Source organism: Felis catus, chromosome B3 (genome assembly GCF_018350175.1).
Source record: "Felis catus isolate Fca126 chromosome B3, F.catus_Fca126_mat1.0, whole genome shotgun sequence".
Classification (NCBI taxonomy): domain Eukaryota; kingdom Metazoa; phylum Chordata; class Mammalia; order Carnivora; family Felidae; genus Felis; species Felis catus.
The window spans coordinates 73,686,071-73,703,767 of NC_058373.1; the positions used below are offsets into that span (position 1 = coordinate 73,686,071).

The 17,697-nt window shown below is 42.8% G+C and overlaps 1 protein-coding gene across 1 annotated transcript in view; it reads right to left on the reverse strand.

Annotated features, from left to right (window-relative positions):
- Positions 1-17,329, reverse strand: part of SLC7A8 (solute carrier family 7 member 8) — a 52,465-nt gene extending 35,136 nt beyond the window's left edge. The window contains exons 1-3 of the mRNA XM_006932735.5: positions 17,000-17,329; positions 16,407-16,598; positions 680-884 (exon numbers count right to left, since the gene is read on the reverse strand). Of these exons, the coding sequence (XP_006932797.1) occupies positions 680-884; positions 16,407-16,566 (365 nt within the window). The 5' untranslated portion in view covers positions 16,567-16,598; positions 17,000-17,329. The remainder of the gene's footprint in view (positions 1-679; positions 885-16,406; positions 16,599-16,999) is intronic.
- Positions 17,330-17,697: the final 368 nt, after the last annotated feature.

Genomic DNA, 17,697 nt, shown 5'->3' on the forward strand with positions numbered 1-17,697 from the left:
TTGACGACGAGGAGCTAAGTGTCTGCTAGTGCGAACACATGTCTCGGCATTCTTCTCTCTCCCCTCTCCTTTTATCATCTCTTCTTTGAGCCCTGGCTCCTAGAATCCAGTGGTGGAAAATAAAATAGGCAACCTGAGAATTCTGACAACCAGGACATGTTTAGGGTGTGGCCACTTTAAACAACTGCCAGGGGCGGCACTGAGTGGGGGCATGAGGGGAAAGTGCCCTCCACATTCTTGGCCCCCTGGTAAGGGTTCAGCTCCTCAGTAGCAGGGCTGCAGAAGCTGAGGAAATTCAAGATCAGGGGCTGACTCTGCTGGGAGGCCTCATCCTTGATAGTGTGAGAAGAGGGTACCCCATTTCTTAGGCGGTCACCCTAATTTGTAAAACAAAAGGGCTTTGTTTTGTGATGTGCTTTCTCTATGAGTCTGTGGTCAGAGTTGTCATAAAGCCCAATTTGTTACCACTCATAGAATCTTGCCCGCTGAAATCAACAAAGAGGTAAAAACTACAACCTGGTTCTTCTGCCATCCTCAGAAGAATCAAGGGGACACACAGCTATATTAGGGACCATGACAGGGAAGCAAAAGAGGAATCCTATTCTCTAGCTCTCCTAGGCACACTGGAAACCACTGGCCTTGGCTTCTAGACAACACAGGCCTCTGTGGGTCCTCTTACCCAGCCAGTCCTCCAAAGATGTCCTTGACGTAGGAGTAGTCACCTCCAGATTTGGGGATGGTGACACCAAGCTCAGCATAGCACAGGGCTCCCACAGCTGTGATGAGACCAGTCACAATCCAGACAATGAGAGCAAGGCCCACAGAGCCGGCGTTCTCCAGCACACCTTTTGGCGAGACGAAGATCCCAGAGCCAATGATGTTCCCTGCAGAAGGCACCAAGGTTGTCAGGGAAGACAGTGGAGTCAGCACAATTGGCAAGACTGGCATTTGCAGCAGTGGTCTTATCTCTGGTTTGATCCTAAAATGCCTTTGGAACACACCTTCAGGCAGGTGTGTCTACTAATAATTTACATGTCTCCTTTGGTCCTCAGGATACCCCTATGGAGTCAGATATAATTTTATCCATTTTACAGAGGAGGAAACTGAGTCTCAGAGATATCAAGTGCATTGTCCAAGTCTACATGGTAGCAAGTAGTGGCTCAGGTATTGAACTTTAAGACCCTCTTACTGGGCTACTCGAGGCAACAGAAATCTTAAGACTAACTGGAAATGGCAGGACTGGAAAAGCAATCTATTCCCAGAGACAATCTGCAGGGTAGAAAGCTTCAAAAATGAGCCTAAGGGCCATAAACTTTGTATAGATTGTGGTCATACCCCATGCCTGGGGTTTTTTAAGACCCAGGAGCATTGATAGCACTTCTAGAGGCTGGCTTTTACCCCAGACATGACAGCCCCACCCTTGGTAAGAAATATGAAATAACCCTATAAAAACAGTCCTAGTAGCTTGGAAGTGGTTTGTAAGAGTGCAATACGTGCAAAGGTTCAGCACTATATTCTTCCAAAGGTCGTTCCCCTCCATTGTTTCATGCGACCCTCACAAAAACCTTACGAAATTCAGGAAGAAGAGGAAGAATAGGTATTTCTCTCTTTATTTTACAAAAAGGCTAAGACATGGAGGGGTTAAGTGACTTTTTCCAAATTCCACGGCTACTGATGGGTAAAATTGGATCTAGAAGTCAGTCTCCTGATGCTTAATCCAGTGCATTTTCCACTAATCTATTTCTGCTTCTGTGTGCAGAAAGGCCAGCTTTCTCCTGAGAGGTGAGACGGGTAGCAAGGACTGAATAGTTGGCTACTGGGATGTGTATATTGGGCAGGGGAGGAACAGATGGGTGGGGGGAGCTCCTGACATGCTCCATCCCAAGCTTTCCTCTACTTCTTGTGATTCAAGGTGATCAGGGTGCACTGCACAGGTTCTTTGAAAGAAAGCTCTTTGAGGGCTGAGGGAAGAATCAGAGACTAAGTGAATGCAGGTAGAAAATCAGAACTGGAGTATTATGAGGCCAGCTTGGTTTGACAATGTTCTGAGGACATCTGAAACTCCCACCACCTCTCTTAGGGGGTTTGGAACCATATCTGGGCTGAACAAGATGCAGAGTATGAGATTTTACACTCAACTTTCAAAAACGACTTTCAGATCTCAACCACAACTCAACCTCAGTCCAGTCCTGGAACTTTCACATCTAAACCAAAATTTATGCATCTGGTTATTTCAGTGAAAGGGAACATTCTATTTCAGTGAATAGTCACATTCTAAAAATAATACATCTTTGGGGCCCCTGGGTGGCTCAGTCGGTTGAGCGTCTGATTTCAGCTCGGGTCATGATCTCATAGTTCATGAGTTCGAGCCCCACATCAGGTTCTGTGCTGACAGCTCAGAGCCTGGAGCCTGCTTCGGATTCTGTGTCTCGCTCTCTCTCTCTGCCCCTCCCCCGTTCATGCTCTCTGTCTCGAAAATAAATAAACATTAAAAAAAATTTTTTTTAATAATACATCTTATTCCTCTTGGATAAAGAATGCTTTTCACACTAAAAAATTGCAGCTTCAGATGACTAATGGGAGAGGAAAGGGGTCTAGGCAGGTATGACAGCAGCAACCGTGAGACTGACATACAGCATCTGCAGCTAGATTCAGATGGTAAGGAAGCACATTTGTCTCAAACTTGCCTTGCTTCTGTGCAGATAGTCTAGCCCAACAGAATCGGGCTAAATACACAGATGAAGCTAAAAGAAGTAACAATCCCTTATGTTCAGCTTTGTGATCTAAACATCAGGCAAAGAGAGATAGAAAAATGAGATTCTGGGCCCCATTAATTCTTAAAGACTTTTCCTTTTCTTGCACGTTTACTTAAAGTCCTATGTGATAGGAACAGCCTCCCTCTCTCCCCCACCAGTCTCCATATGTGTTTTGCATGAAGGTTAGGCTAGTGGAGACTAGAAGGCCTTCTGGTAGTGTGCTAAGACTCAGGACACAGTTACCCTAGCAAGTGACCCTTAACTTGCCAAATGTAACGTGCTCCTGTCCCCTGAAAGACACCAAGTGCCGGGAGTTGAGAACAAGGGATGGGGTTGCTAGCAATGCTGAAAAGTGATAGTAAACTCCTTGCCTAGCAGGAATTTATCAGAAAAGTAATTTGTAGGGCATTTCAAAGCCAGCCAAGAGGAGAGTAATACAGCTAGAGTTATAAAACTAGTTCAAGGGGTTAGAAAAATAATCAATACAGGAGAAAAACAAGGTTTGACTTTGGTCTTTAAGGTGCTGGAAAGGGAGGTGGTGGAGGAATGGGTAGGTGTTTCTCAGAGCCAGGAATGTCTGTCACAAGGAGGAAGTGGGAGTGAACGTTATCAAAGAGATTCCGTCTTCTCAGGAATTAAGTGTCAATGTTCCACCAAGGATTCTTGGAAAACAAATACTGCAGTGGGGATCTGTAAGCATTTCTGTTCTCCAGCCTTTGTTCTGGCATTTCCAGAGTGTGTGCTCCTTTTCTCATTCCAGAGGCAGGCAGCTGCTGGAAAATGGGATGTGTAACACCAACAGCCCTTTGCGAGTCTGATCACTTAACTGTGTCTCCTTATTCTTGGATAACATGTCCTTCTGTGGAGCTGCTGAGGTGATGGTGAGGGTCATAATGGGTTGACATTGGGACAAGAGTCTTTACTTTATAAAAATTTGACTCTACCCCCTGCCCTGAAATCTTAACTTTGACCAAACTAAAATTACAAAGATATAAGCTAAAAAAAAAAAAAAAAAAAAAAAAATTATGCTAGCCAAAACAGAGTGCTAGAGAACAGGAAGAAGAGGAATGTCTCTCTGATTCTAGGAAGCCGCTACCTAGAAAACCAGAATCAGATAACTTTTCCTCCACCTTAGTGGCCTCTGGAGCTTCTGCAGGGGAAGGAATGTTACACAGAGCTGTGTTCTGAAGCTGAAAGAACATTCACATTACATTTAGTCAAGAGTAATGCCTACTATTTACTGCATCCTCTCACTTGTAAAGTGTCACACAGTAGACACTCCATAAATGTTTACTGAATGGATGATGTCAGACATCCATCTAGAACTTATGTCCACAGAACAATTTAATGTACACGTTTCTTTGGAACCTCCAAATCCTGTAAAGTAGGTCAATTGTGTTTTGTAGGCAAATGAGTAAAGCAACCCACTTCTTTCACTGCTGAAGAGAGTGATCTGGCTATTATTACTGTCTCCAATTTATAGGGGAAGAAAATAGGGCAACTATTACTCCCATTTTCCAAATGGGAAAAAATGAGGGAGGTATTACTATCCCTATTTTATGGATGAAGAAACTGAGACCCAGAGAGGTAGTTATTTGCCTAAATCACAGAGTAGGTTAGTAGTAACTGGATTAGAACCTAAATCTTCTGTCACACAGCCTCAAGCTTTTCCCAGGAAATAGTCAGCTTTACTAAGATGATACTTACTAAGATAAGATGCTTATTAAGGAATTAGAACACAGATCTGATTCCTTCTTTCTACTGTACCACCTTCGATGGTGATTTACAAAGTGTTCACATCCATTACTTTATTTGATTCTCAGAACTACTTTCTTAGGTGCACAGGGCAGGTACTATCATTTATATTTACCTTTGCTAAGACTGAGTTTTAGAGAGGTGAGGAGACTTGACCAAAGTCACATATTGCATAGGCAGCAAGGACTGCATAAGCAGTCCAAGTCCTTGGACTCCCAGCCTGGGTTTCCTCCACTATTCTACAGGGCCTCTCCTCTAGAAATTGCACAATAGAGACTTTAACTGGAGGGCTTTTACACTTGGACCCTGTCCAAATGTGTTTTTTCTGGAGTGGCTTTGAAAAAGGAAATGTGGAGGGGTGCCTGGGTGGCTCAGTCGGTTGAGCGTCCGACTTCAGCTCAGGTCACGATCTCGCGGTCCGTGGGTTCGAGCCCCGCGTCGGGCTCTGGGCTGATGGCTCGGAGCCTGGAGCCTGCTTCCGATTCTGTGTCTCCCTCTCTCTCTGCCCCTTCCCAGTTGATGCTCTGTCTCTCTCTGTCTCAAAAATAAATAAACGTAAAAAAAAATTAAAAAAAGAAAAAGGAGAAGTGGGAAAGGTCTTTTCTATCTTGACTATGGACCTTTTTTTTTTTTTTAATTTTTTTTTTCAACGTTTATTTTTGGGACAGAGAGAGACAGAGCATGAACGGGGGAGGGGCAGAGAGAGAGGGAGACACAGAATCGGAAACAGGCTCCAGGCTCTGAGCCATCAGCCCAGAGCCTGACACGGGGCTCGAACTCACGGACCGCGAGATCGTGACCTGGCTGAAGTCGGACGCTTAACCGACTGCGCCACCCAGGCACCCCAACTATGGACCTTTCTTGATGAGAGGTTGGAAGAAAGTTGATTACTGTAGGGATGCTTTTCTCCATTGTTTTACTCTTAGACTCATTGTCTATAAAACCATTTAAGAATGAGATGCCCATTCATCTGGTATAGCCAAGGTTTCAATCCTTCCTTTCATCCATCCCAATTAGTAATATAATCACCTTATCATATAGATCTTCTTTGGTAAAAAATGAGTCCTAGGATGCCTGGACAATGAGGCCCAACTTGGCTTCTTCTGTCAAAGAAAAGCCAAGCAAACCACTCCAGGTTATATCAGTGGGCAAGTCTTCACCAGAAAAAAATTTGGAATTAAGAAAATCCACATTTGCCACGTATAACTTGATTTCCCCACTTGTGGGCCAATGTTCATGTGACTCCTATTAAGGCCTTACTCACATCCAGGCCTGTCGACACTAGAATGCTGTAGGCATCAAAGAATTTCCTATGGCTTGGAATTACAGACTTCTAATGCCCAACAGACCCTCTAATCCAAAAGCTTTTGGCCTTCCTTAATAGCTCATGCTAGTCTTAGAGTCTAATCAGAGATCCTCTTAGGGCTTGGAGGTTCTGTCCATTTCTATAATGTTTGGAGAAAGGCAGGTGAACTTTCTTTATGCTTCTTCCTTAAAGTGGCTGAGAAGATCTCAGGATTTTCAGGACTGGGGGAAGTGTGGAAGCAGGATCTGGTATATTGGGGGCCTTGATCCTCATGGCAGGAAGCTCACCATGTTTCCTACCCTGTATAGACTTTCCCATTAGGACCATACAAATAGTTACATCAGGGTGACAACAGGTCAAGACTGACATGTGCCCTGCAGAGTTGCTATCTCTGGCAGAATAAACATGTGGAAGGTGCTGCAGGACTCTGCTGTTTTGGATTCCTTACTGAAAAATGAAAAGGGCGGAGGCTCAGAATTGGGGGAGCCATTGATTCCTTGCTTTGCCACTCACAAGCTGTGTGACCTGAATTTTTCTGACAGCCCTTTCCTTTACCTGCTGAATGGGGATAATTGTTCCTGCCCTGACTACCTCACAAGGTTGTTATGGGAATCAAGGGAGGTCACATATGAAAAAAAAAGGAGGGTGGAGGTCATGTATGTGTGGGAGCACTTTATAGTCTGTAAAATGCTGGCAAATATAAGGAATTGCTAGGATTTATAGCAGTAGAGATAGAGTCTATATCTAGAAGAATCCAATGGGCTTGCTTTGGAAGCTTGGCTCCAAAACAGCGCTGTAGAGCCAGGACCATGAAGCATTCTCTGAGTCATTTGTCTGCCTGTCTAGGTATAATTTTTAGATGCTGTAAGTGGGCGGCCAGCAGGTAATTGCATCTCAAAAAGTATTTATTGAGCACCCACTCTGTACATGCTTGCTTTAAAAGGTAATTGGGAAGCACTTGTTCACACATGGACTTTTAATGACAAGACGGAGCCAACCACCACCCACCAGCCCCTGAAAAGCATAGCATCCTGGCTTGAAGGGCTACGAGTGCTGCATCCTCACATATGCCCACTAACATTCACATCTAACCTCCAGCATCTCCCTGTCTTGTTGGGGAAGAAGGCACTAGCAGAGACAGGTTTTTTCTACATCAGTGGTTCTCATCCAGGGGCAATTTTGCACCATGTCCCCCAGCCCCAGGGGACAGTTGGCAATGACTGGAGACACTCTTGATTGTTACAACTGGGGGAGGGGGTGCTATGGCATCTAGTGAGTAGAGGCCATGGCTGATGTTAAGCATTCATCCTTCAATACATGTGACAGCCCCCCACAACCAAAAAGTGTCTGGCCCAGAAGGTAACAGTGCTGACATTGAGAAACACTGTTCTAACTTCAAGCCTCATTGTCATTATCTGGCTAATCCCTAAAATCCCTTTTAGATTGGAACTTGGATGATTTTTTTTTATGCCAAGAACAAACATTTACTGTTCATGGGAATAACCCAATTTTAAGCTAAAGAATATTTTGTTGTAGTAAAAGACATATAACATTATATTTACCATCTTAACCATTTTTAAGTGTACCGTTCAGGGGTGCCTGGGTGGCTCAGTCGGTTAAGTGTCAGACTTTGGCTCAGGTCATGATCTCGCGGTCCATGAGTTCAAGCCCCGTGAGTTGGGCTCTGTGCTGACTGTTCAGAGCCTGGAGCCTGCTTCAGATTCTGTGTCTCCCTCTCTCTCTGACCCTCCGCCATTCATGCTCTGTCTCTCTCTGTCTCAAAAATAAATAAACGTTAAAAAAAAAAGAATCTGAAGATGGTACCTTCTTGATAAAAAAAAAAATGTACAGTTCAGTAGCATTAAGTATATTTACATTGTTGGGAAATATCTCCAGTGGATGATTTGTTTTTAACTAGCTGCTATTATTCAACAAATACTTTCTAAGCATTTGCCATGTGCCAGGCTGAATACTCAGGGATGTGAAAATGAGTAACACTGAGTCTTTACCCTCAAGGAAGTGTATGAAGTGAGGGCATGTAAGTGGACATGGAGCTGACAACAACTGTGCTGTATGACAGGATACCAAGGATGGAAAGGCCCACCGGCGTGGGCCACACACAACAAGCTTCCTGGAAGAGGGGAAGTACAAGATGGATGCTGATGAGTAAGAAGACTCAAATCAGCAGAGAGGAAGGGGAAAGCGTTGGCTGGTTGATAAGCAGGTCAGGTTTGAACTGAGTTGGCCAGTTCTTCTCTTGCCTGATCAGTCCAATTTAAATTTCTTTCTTTCTTTTTTTATTTGAGAGAGAGAGAGAGAGAGAGAGAGAGAGAGAGAGAGAGAGAGAGAGTGAATCCCAAGCAGACTCCATGCTGAGTGTGGAGCCTGACTCAGGGCTTGATCCCATGACCCTGGGATCATGACCTGAGCCGAAATCAAGAGTTGGAGAGTTGGATGCTCAACTAAATGAGCCACCCAGGCACCTCCCAACCTAAATTTCTGAACCAGAATTAATGAGTGTGTGTCAGGGGACTGGAGGTGGGAGGGGAAGTAAGGGTAGTGGTGGAGGAGGAGGAGCTCAAGGAGAGAAAGAAACTAATATTTATTGAATATATATCATAGGATACCAGCTTTGTTTTAATACTTCACAAAAAACTTCTGTTCTACAGGTAAGTAAACTGATAATTAACTTGTTGCAGGTTATGAAGCTTATAAATAGGCAAGCATCTTGCAAACCTAAGACTCCCTTCAAAGCCCCTCCCCTTCTGCTACATCATTTATGCTTCTTCCCTTTCAACAACACTCTGATACAAATCATGGACAAATTCATTATACCCCTTCTACTACAGCATCAGGATCTACTTAACAAATGATTCCTTATCTCTAAGGCAACATGACCTGTGTGTATTAGCTGCTTTCTAAATACTCTATGCAGAATTGTACTCTAAAGAAGCAGCTAGAGCATTTATGCATTTCATAGATATACAAACAGGTACCTCTAAAATCTACATACAGATGAAAAAAGTATACTGATAATTCTGCAGCAAGGGTACTCTCTCTGGATAATCCACCTTCACACATGAAGCGTGGTGTGAGGTTGCCTGGAACATCTTCTGGCATATTGTGAAACCATCTCCCCAGAAGTGACGTCAGTGCTAATGCTGAGGATATTTAAGGTAGGGAGCAAACCAATGGGAATACTTGTGACTGTGACAAAGAATGAGGGATGAGATGTAATCAACAAAGCTTCTTAGCTCAAACTTCATTCATTCTATAAATAAAATAGCTTAAAATAAACCTGAAGCATAATTTTGCTTCTTAGAAATAAAATTGACCAGTGCTCAGCACATGATCCAGCATATAATATGCTCGGTGAGTGCTGAATGTTAAAATATGGACGAGTCTCAAATCCTATAACCAGCAGCTCCCATTTCTGTCCCCAGCAGCAACCTGCAGTTTATCATTCCCAGATCTCCAGAGAGAAGCAACTCAGGGTGCCTCATCCGTAGGCGTGTTCTGGGAGGGGAGCAAGCATAGTCTTTCTTGCTCTATATGCTCAGCCAAGAGTTAAAGATTGCAAAGGAACAATTCCCAGTTCCCTGGGCTCTACATCATTGTTATTTTGGGGGTTCAGAATATATTCTTGGGATTATTTGCTCGTGCCTGCTTTTTTGACACTCCCTCATCACCCCAAACATTAACAACAAAACAAGAGCAACGAAAGAATCTCCTGAGGCATTTCTTTATAGGCAGCTGTGATGCTGGATTAACCCTCAGAAGAAAGCCAAAAACCCTGGTAACCAGGCAATTTGAGAAACCCCAATCTGTATGCCCCTTACCTCCACACCACTTTAATAAGCTGTTTTAATTCAGAAAAGATATATATATGGTGCCAGCCTGTCCCAGAAGGTCATTTGATCTGGGTACAGGGTATTTTTGATGTTGTTGTTTTTCTAAATAAGATGAGCTATTTGGTTTTGTTTCTTGGACATACTTTTTTACCTTCTGGGTTCCTATTTTCTTCTCCCGATCCCAAGAGTCTCTTGCTAGTCACTCAATCTGCATAACTCTGCTCTTTGGGAGAACATATTATAGTCCTGCCAGTAGCAGCCTCAACCAGATTGCTCCTTGAGCTCCGTGTTTCCTGGAGGCAGGAAGCATGCAACAGGATCCCTGTCCCCAGCTGCCCCGTGTTACATGCTGTGGAGAGCTTTGGTTAAGCCCAATGGCTTCAGAGTTCAATGACATGGGGGGAATCCTGGGTCTGTCATTGCCCACTTATTCATTCAAACCCTTCCTTTTTAGGACAGTACTAATTACAAGGTATTAGAAGAGTATATTCATTTAAAACAATTTTTTTTAATGTTTATTTATTATTGAGAGACAGAGAGAGATAGAGCATGAGCATGGGAGAGGCAGAGACAGGGGGAGAGGCAGAGACAGGGGGAGACACAGAATCTGAAGCAGGCTCCAGGCTCTGAGCTGCCAGCACAGAGCCCAATGTGGGGCTTGAACTCACAAACTGCGAGACCATGACCTGAGCTGAAGTTGGATGCCCAAACAACTGAGCCACTCAGGCGCTCCTAGAAGAGTATATTCATAAAGCACTGACCAAGATACTACTATCAGTGCATAGTAGTGCTCAGTAAATGGTAGCTACTTACTATTATTATTATTATTTTTTTAAATATTTATTTATTTTTGACAGACAGAGTGAGACAAAGTGAGACTGGGGGAGGGGCAGAGAGAGAGGGAGACACAGGATTGGAAACAGGCTCCAGGCTCTGAGCTGTCAGCACAGAGCCTGACGCGGGGCTCGAACCCACAGACTGTGAGACCATGACCTGAGCCGAAGTCAGACGCTCAACCGACTGAGCCACCCAGGCGCCCCGCTACTTACTATTATGATTACACTGCTGGGTAAGCCTTTCTCTACTAACCAAGATGTGTTTCTTTTGACAAGCCTCCTACTTGGCTTCTGTCTCAGAGTTTTCTCTGAGAACAATGAGTTTTAAACATGTTTGCATCCTGAATGAACCAAATTTTAATCCCTCCATGTTTTTTTAAAAAGTTGTAGTGCAAACTCAGGAAGAAATTTTCACACTCCAACCCTCTGTTTAACATCCAATAGACATTTGGGGGATTAGAAAGCTAATATATCATACTAGAGACTAAAATATAAAATCTTCTAAAGTGGTATAAAACACATGGGTCTGAAAATCTTTTGGACTTGAAAATTTTCCAAATCAGCCTAGTGCCATTTTGATATGGTTATACAGATAGCCACACTTTTTTGTTGACAAATAGCCTTAAAAAAAAAAAAAAATGTTTTCCCCCAGCCTTTTCAGTACCAGACATCCATGGTCTTTACTGGCTCTGATGCTCTGATGTCATAGTTATGGTCTTCCGTGGCCCACTCCCCCACCACACAATACACACTGGCCTTACTCCTTTTTCTCTCTGTTACTGATTAGAAATAAAGAATAGCTAAAAGCTTTGGCCCTGGAGTCAGACCATCTCAGTAATCGGTTGTGTGACCACTGGCAAATTACCTACCAGTTCTGTGACTCAATTCCCCATGTTTAAAAATAGAGGGGCGCCTGGGTGGTTCAGTGGGTTAAACATCCCACTTTAGCTCAGGTCATGGTCTCTTGGTTCATGGGTTTGAGCCCCACACTGGGCTCTGTGCTGACAGCTCAGAGCCTGCAGCCTGCTTCAGATTCTGTGTCTCCCCGTCTTTCTGCCCCTCTCCCACTCGACACTGTCTATATTTCTCTCAAATATAAATTAACATTAACAAATTTTTTTTAATTAAAAAAATTGAGATAGTCATAATATCTACTTCCATGGGATTATGGTCAGGATTAAATAAGGTAATATGCATAAAAACTCATAGCACAGGAACTGTGGGCATTTAGTAAGAGCTCAGTAAATACTACTCTTGTATCTTTACTCTTTCAAAGATTTTATTTTTAAGTAATCTCGACATCCAATGTGGGGTTTGAACCCACAATCCAAGATCAAGAGTTGCATGCTCCACCAACTGAGCAAGCCAGGAACCCCAATAAATACTATTTTAAAAAAATATCTCAGGGGTGCCTGGGTGGCTTAGTCCATGGAGCATCTGATTCTTGATTTCAGTTCAGGTCATGACCTCATGGTTGTGAGATCAAGCCCCAGGGCGGGCTCCAGGCTGGGTGTGGAGCCTGATTAAGATTCTCTCTCTTTCCCTCTGCCCCTCCTCCATGTGTGCGTGCACTCTCTCTCTCTCTCAAAAAGAAAGAAAGAAAGAAGAAAGAAAAAGAAAGAAAGAGAAAAAGAAAAAAAAAGAAAAAACATATATATATATATATATATATATATATATATAAACAAAGAGGGACCTCTGCCCAGGGTCTAAAGGAAAACACTCCTTTAGAACATAAAAGTAGAAATAGTAGAGAATCATGCTTAAAAGTTCAATTCAGAATTGGGACAAGCTCTAGGTTCGAATCTCGCCTTCAATACTTTTTAGCTATGTGATCTTCAACAAGTTGCTTATCCATCTGAGCCTCCATTTCCTTATCTGGAGAAAAAGATAAGTGCCTACCATGCCAGGTATGGTGAGGGATAAATAGGATAATGATGTTGGGTAACTGCACAAGTGTCTGGCGTATATTAAGTGCTTAATAATGATAGCTCTTGGGGATTCAGTCAGTGGAATGTGCGACTCTTGATTTTGAGGTTGTGGGTTTGAGCCCCATGTTGGATGGAGATAATTGCTTAAAAAGTAAAATCTAAAAAAAAAAAAAAAGATAGCTCTTAACAGTAACTTCGGTATCACTAGATGAATTTTGCTGCTGTGTCACACTCTCTTTAGATTCTGGGGGAACTACACATTCATAGTGAAATCTAAGTTCATCTGTTGTCACCAGATTTCCTTAGCCAAGTACATGGAGAACAATAGACTGGTTAGATTAAGGTAAAGGTGATATTAAAAATTAAAATGGCCTGGGATGCCTGGCTGGCTCAGCCAGTGGAGCATGTAATTCTTAATCTCAGGTTTGTGAGTTCAAGCCCCATGTTGAGTGTAGAGCTTACTTAAAAAAAAAAAAAAATTTTTTTTAATGGCCCAACCTAATTGTCTATGTTGATGAAATTATTCCTTGCTTAAAGATTTTTTTTTTTTTTTTTTTTTTTTTTTTTTAGCGTTTATTTATTTTTGAGACAGAGAGAGACAAAGCATGAACGGAGGAGGGTCAGAGAGAGGGAGACACAGAATCTGAAACAGGCTCCAGGCTCTGAGCTGTCAGCACAGAGCCCAACGCGGGGCTCAAACTCACGGACCGCGAGATCGTGACCTGGGCCGAAGTCGGCCACTTAACCAACTGAGCCACCCAGGCGCCCCTTGCTTAAAGATTTTCAAGCCAGGTTCCCAACAGTCCTTCAGATAAACACTTCTTATTACTACTATATGCAGACCTTTCCCAAGAGCCAATAAAGTCCAACAATCATTTGAGTTATTGTTCCATATAGGGCTAAACACTAAAGATTCAGAGATGTAGAAGATACATTTTTGTTTGTTTGTTTTTGCTCAAGGGAATAACAGTTTAGTTGTTAACGTTTTAAAGTTTCTTTTTTTTTTTTAATGTTTATTTATTTTTGAGACAGAGAGAGACAGAGCATGAACGGAGGAGGGTCAGAGAGAGAGGGAGACACAGAATCTGAAGCAGGCTCCAGGCTCTGAGCTGTCAGCACAGAGCCCAACGCGGGGCTCGAACTCATGGACTGTGAGATCATGACCTGAGCCGAAGTCGGACGCTTAACCGAATGAGCCACCCAGCCGCCCCTAGTTGTCAACGTTTTACCTATGAAATCTCCTAGAATCATCTTCTCTATTCCATCTTTTCCAACATCCTCAAAATGTTTCTTAATCTAGTGCTGGATGAGACTTCTCTCCTTGTGCTTCCTACCATTCACCTAACTTTGACCTTATTCAGCTCTTACACAACTCAACTATTTCATTAATTTCATTATTTGTTTAATGTATATGAATGTCATCTCTCTAGTCAGATTATAAGTAACTCTAGGGCATGGGTTTCTATTAGTTCAGTCTACATTCTTGTAACACCTACCATTCTATTATTCCTACTTTAGATCATCAATGATGCTTGTTAATGAAACTTTATGAGCTTGTATGAAACATATAGTTTAACTTATCCCTCTAAGTCAATTGGGTATGAGATAGTTGGATTTGGGATAGATGTTACTTTCCCATACCATATCACTGGACTCACTTAGGAAATTTATTTCCTCTTTTTGCCTTCTAATTTTCTTTCTTCCACAGTCTTGATGTTGAACACCAGATCACTGAATTCTGCATGGAAAAGGCCATTTCTATTTTTGCATTTGGTCTTGAAAAAACTTGAATCACTATCATCCACTCAGAAACCCCTCTAGAAGAGAATGGGGCTGCTGCTCAGCATATCTGCAATTCAACAGCCATGCAGGAGGGGAAGCAAGAAGAATTTTTTTTCCTGGAAGCAGATGTCCTTCTGACAAAAGCAGAAAAAATTTTGCCCCCATATAATCCTAGAGAAAATCTGTGTCTCACCCTAGTTTAAATGGAGCTAGAATAGTGCCTATTAACTCTACAAAGATTCTCACACTTTGGAAAAATATCCTGATTTCTCTAAAATCACCTATTTGGGATCTCCCTTTACCTTAGAGTTATTATTCTTGTCACTGTAATGTCAATGGGAATATTGGGACTATTTTCACACTGAAGCTCAATCTATGAGATTGTGGGTAAAGCAGTAGTAATATTTACCCAACTAAGATTGTATTTCTTCAACATTTAGAAACCTGTTGAAGAAAGAGACAAGAACAACCTCAGGATATAGAGAAATGTCCTCCACCCTTGAATACCTGCACATATACAGAGGTGGGTGAGCAAGGCTGAGGCAGGAAAGAGATTTGATTGTGCTTGTGTGCATGTAGGTGTACACATCTGCATATGAATAAGAGGGGGAAAATGCTTAATCCTATCAGTCAAACTGGTGAAAGAGGTAACAGGCTCTGGGCTATTTATAGACCATAAATTGGCATGTGCTGTATGTATTGAGTACTTTGCTGATCTCATTTTTTGAGCAATTGAGATAAAGGAGAAGCAAAGAAAAGGTAATGAGAGATTCAGATCATGATTGTAATTTTCTAAAATAACATTACATTTCTTTTAACTGTAGATGCCTGGAAAACCTCCCAGAGTCAAGAGAATTAGATAGAATGGGATTCCATTTTGAAAACAGAGTAGAGATAACATGATCACCAAAGTCTGGGTGTAGAGGTGAAGAGGATTATCTGAATACTATACTGATTTTATTTGATTTCAAGGGCGTTCTCCAATGTCATTATTGCTCGGGTGCCAAAATGCCTCTGTGCATGTAATATGGGCTCATCCAGAGACACTGATTCATGGGCAGTAGGACAATAGGGCAATAGGGCAATAGAAAAAAGTTCAAAAGGAACTTTGGAGAGAGGACACAAACATATCTGGCCTGACCATCCCTCACCCCATTCTCTGGGAAGTCTGTAAAACCTTCGACCAAAAACAGAAGAAATGCTCACTCTCCGAAGTAATGAGCCATTGCCCATCCATCTCCAGGGCCTCTCTGGAAAGAGGAAGATGTGTTGTCTAGAGACAGAACCATATTTGGGACCCTCTGCCAAGCAGTGTGTGGTTAGGGGGTTGGAGTGGCCTATACTGGCACTCTCAGGAACACTCAGGCCCCCCAGCCTCAAAGTCAAAGTCTTCCAGCTGGGACCCATTTTAACCATCGGTTCCTCCTTGACTCCACGTTCTAGTCATTCTTTGAGAGCCTCATAAGGTCTTCCATGAATGTTAGGAGATGGGCAGACTCACAGGCAACTAGAGAAACTGCAAACTGTCTGTTTACAGAGAGGCACAATCTGTCTCTCCCTTTCTCCATAATTTATTTCCTCATCTGTGAATTGGGAATAACAGCCCCATCACATCTACTTTACAAAGTGAAAGTGCTGCATAAGATGAAAAAAGCTATAGGAAGGCAAGGTATTATTAGCGCCGTTGTAGCCATTTTTATTATCCATTCCCTAGGCCCCCTATGTTTCATAGGACATAAAACAACCAAACATCTACTAAATATGTCTCAAGACAGTCCCCAACCTGCTAAAGAGATGGCTGCATGAAACCCTGTTAAAAATTCAGGTTCCCTAGCCCCACTTTAAGCCAACTGGATCAGAACCTTCAAGTGTGGAGCCAGAAGACTTGTATTTTCAACAAGCTCCCAGGTAATGCTGACCATCAGCCAGGTGTGTGAACCCTCTTTGCTCCATTCTATGAACACTGGACAGAACTGCTCAGCCTGCTTTGAAGGAAGAGATGCAAGACATACACAGCTTCCTAGACCCATCAAATATGACCACTGGGGATGGGTTACAGCACAGGTGAATGACAATCCTTTTCTAAGGGAGTAGGAAGCAAAAATAGCACTTTAGAGGGGGCATAGGTTCCACAAGAGGACCACCAGAGAAGGGGAGGAGTGGTGGATGGGAAAGGAAATTGGACTCACCTACAATGATACCACAAGCACTGACCAATCCAATCTCTTTCTTCAGGGCTACTCCGCCCCCTCCAGAACCAGACTCCGGGGTGGTATCCGATTTGCTCCCACCTGGGTGGTTCTTTTCAGTGTTGTTTCGGTGCCTGGCTCCTTTTTCCATCTTTCCCATTGGATTTCAACCTCCGAAAGGTATCTCTCTTTCTAAATATGTGTGGGTGTAAATATATTTTAAGAGATTGTCTTTCAAATTGAAATGTCCTTTTCTGAAATAAGGACCACTCCTACCCTCTTAAAAAAGACTCAGGCAGATAAAAGAAAAAACTGAAAATCTTCCTATTCTGTATTGACACTTTCTTGTCACTCGTGCTTACAAACAAGGAAAGGGTTGTTAAAAGTGGGGGGAAAAGAGACATAGATATTTAAATATAAAAATAGAACTGTGCCAGCTACTCCAGCTGGAATTTTCCTGAAGGGGATGTAGATCTTCAGAGACCAGAATGGTTCTGCAATGTGTACCAGGCAGTGGCTTATTTTAGCCGCTTCAAAGAGCTAATCTGGGTTTCATTCAGCTCTGCCCCCAAGAAAACAAAGATTGTCTTTACCTCCCCTTAGCCTTTTCTTTTATGATGAAGATAAGAGTTTTCATTAACTGAAGGAAAAAAAGGCAGTCCTCCGGTACTTTTTTCTCTTCCAGAAAAACAACTGTGGACCAGACCGGTTTGCTCTAGATCTTGTTTCCACCTGCTGTGGGTTTGTTTTCCCCTCCCTGTCTTCTGCCTTCCGCTTTCTCCAGATGTCCTCTTATGTCTCGTTTGTTTTCCTGTCCTTGTTTTCTTTCTTCCAAGCTCCGTCCTCACGGCACAGACTGCCCCATCTCTCTAGGTTACGGGAGAGTGGCCCTGGCACACACGAATGTGCTTCCCTTTTAGCATGGGGTTTTATAGGCTGAGCTAGCTCCGCCCCCATCTCCTCGGCTTCTCTCCATCCTCAGTCCGTCTCCTCCCTCCTCTTCAATTTAAATATTAGCACACAGCCCCCAAAGATCACCGAGAAGATGGATTAAAATATTCTGCTTTGTAATCGTCTCTCATTCTCCATCTTTCTCCTTGTGAGAAGTGGAAGTAAAATCCTTCCATGTCAACTGTTCTGGGAGAGATCATTAGCTGGTATAGCATTACAGGTCATACAGCATTTGTGAGCTTTATAAATAAGGGACCGGTTGTGCAGACACTTCCTCAGAAATACACAGGCGACTGTGCTAAAATATTTATATCTGGATCATTTGAGGATACAGGAGAGA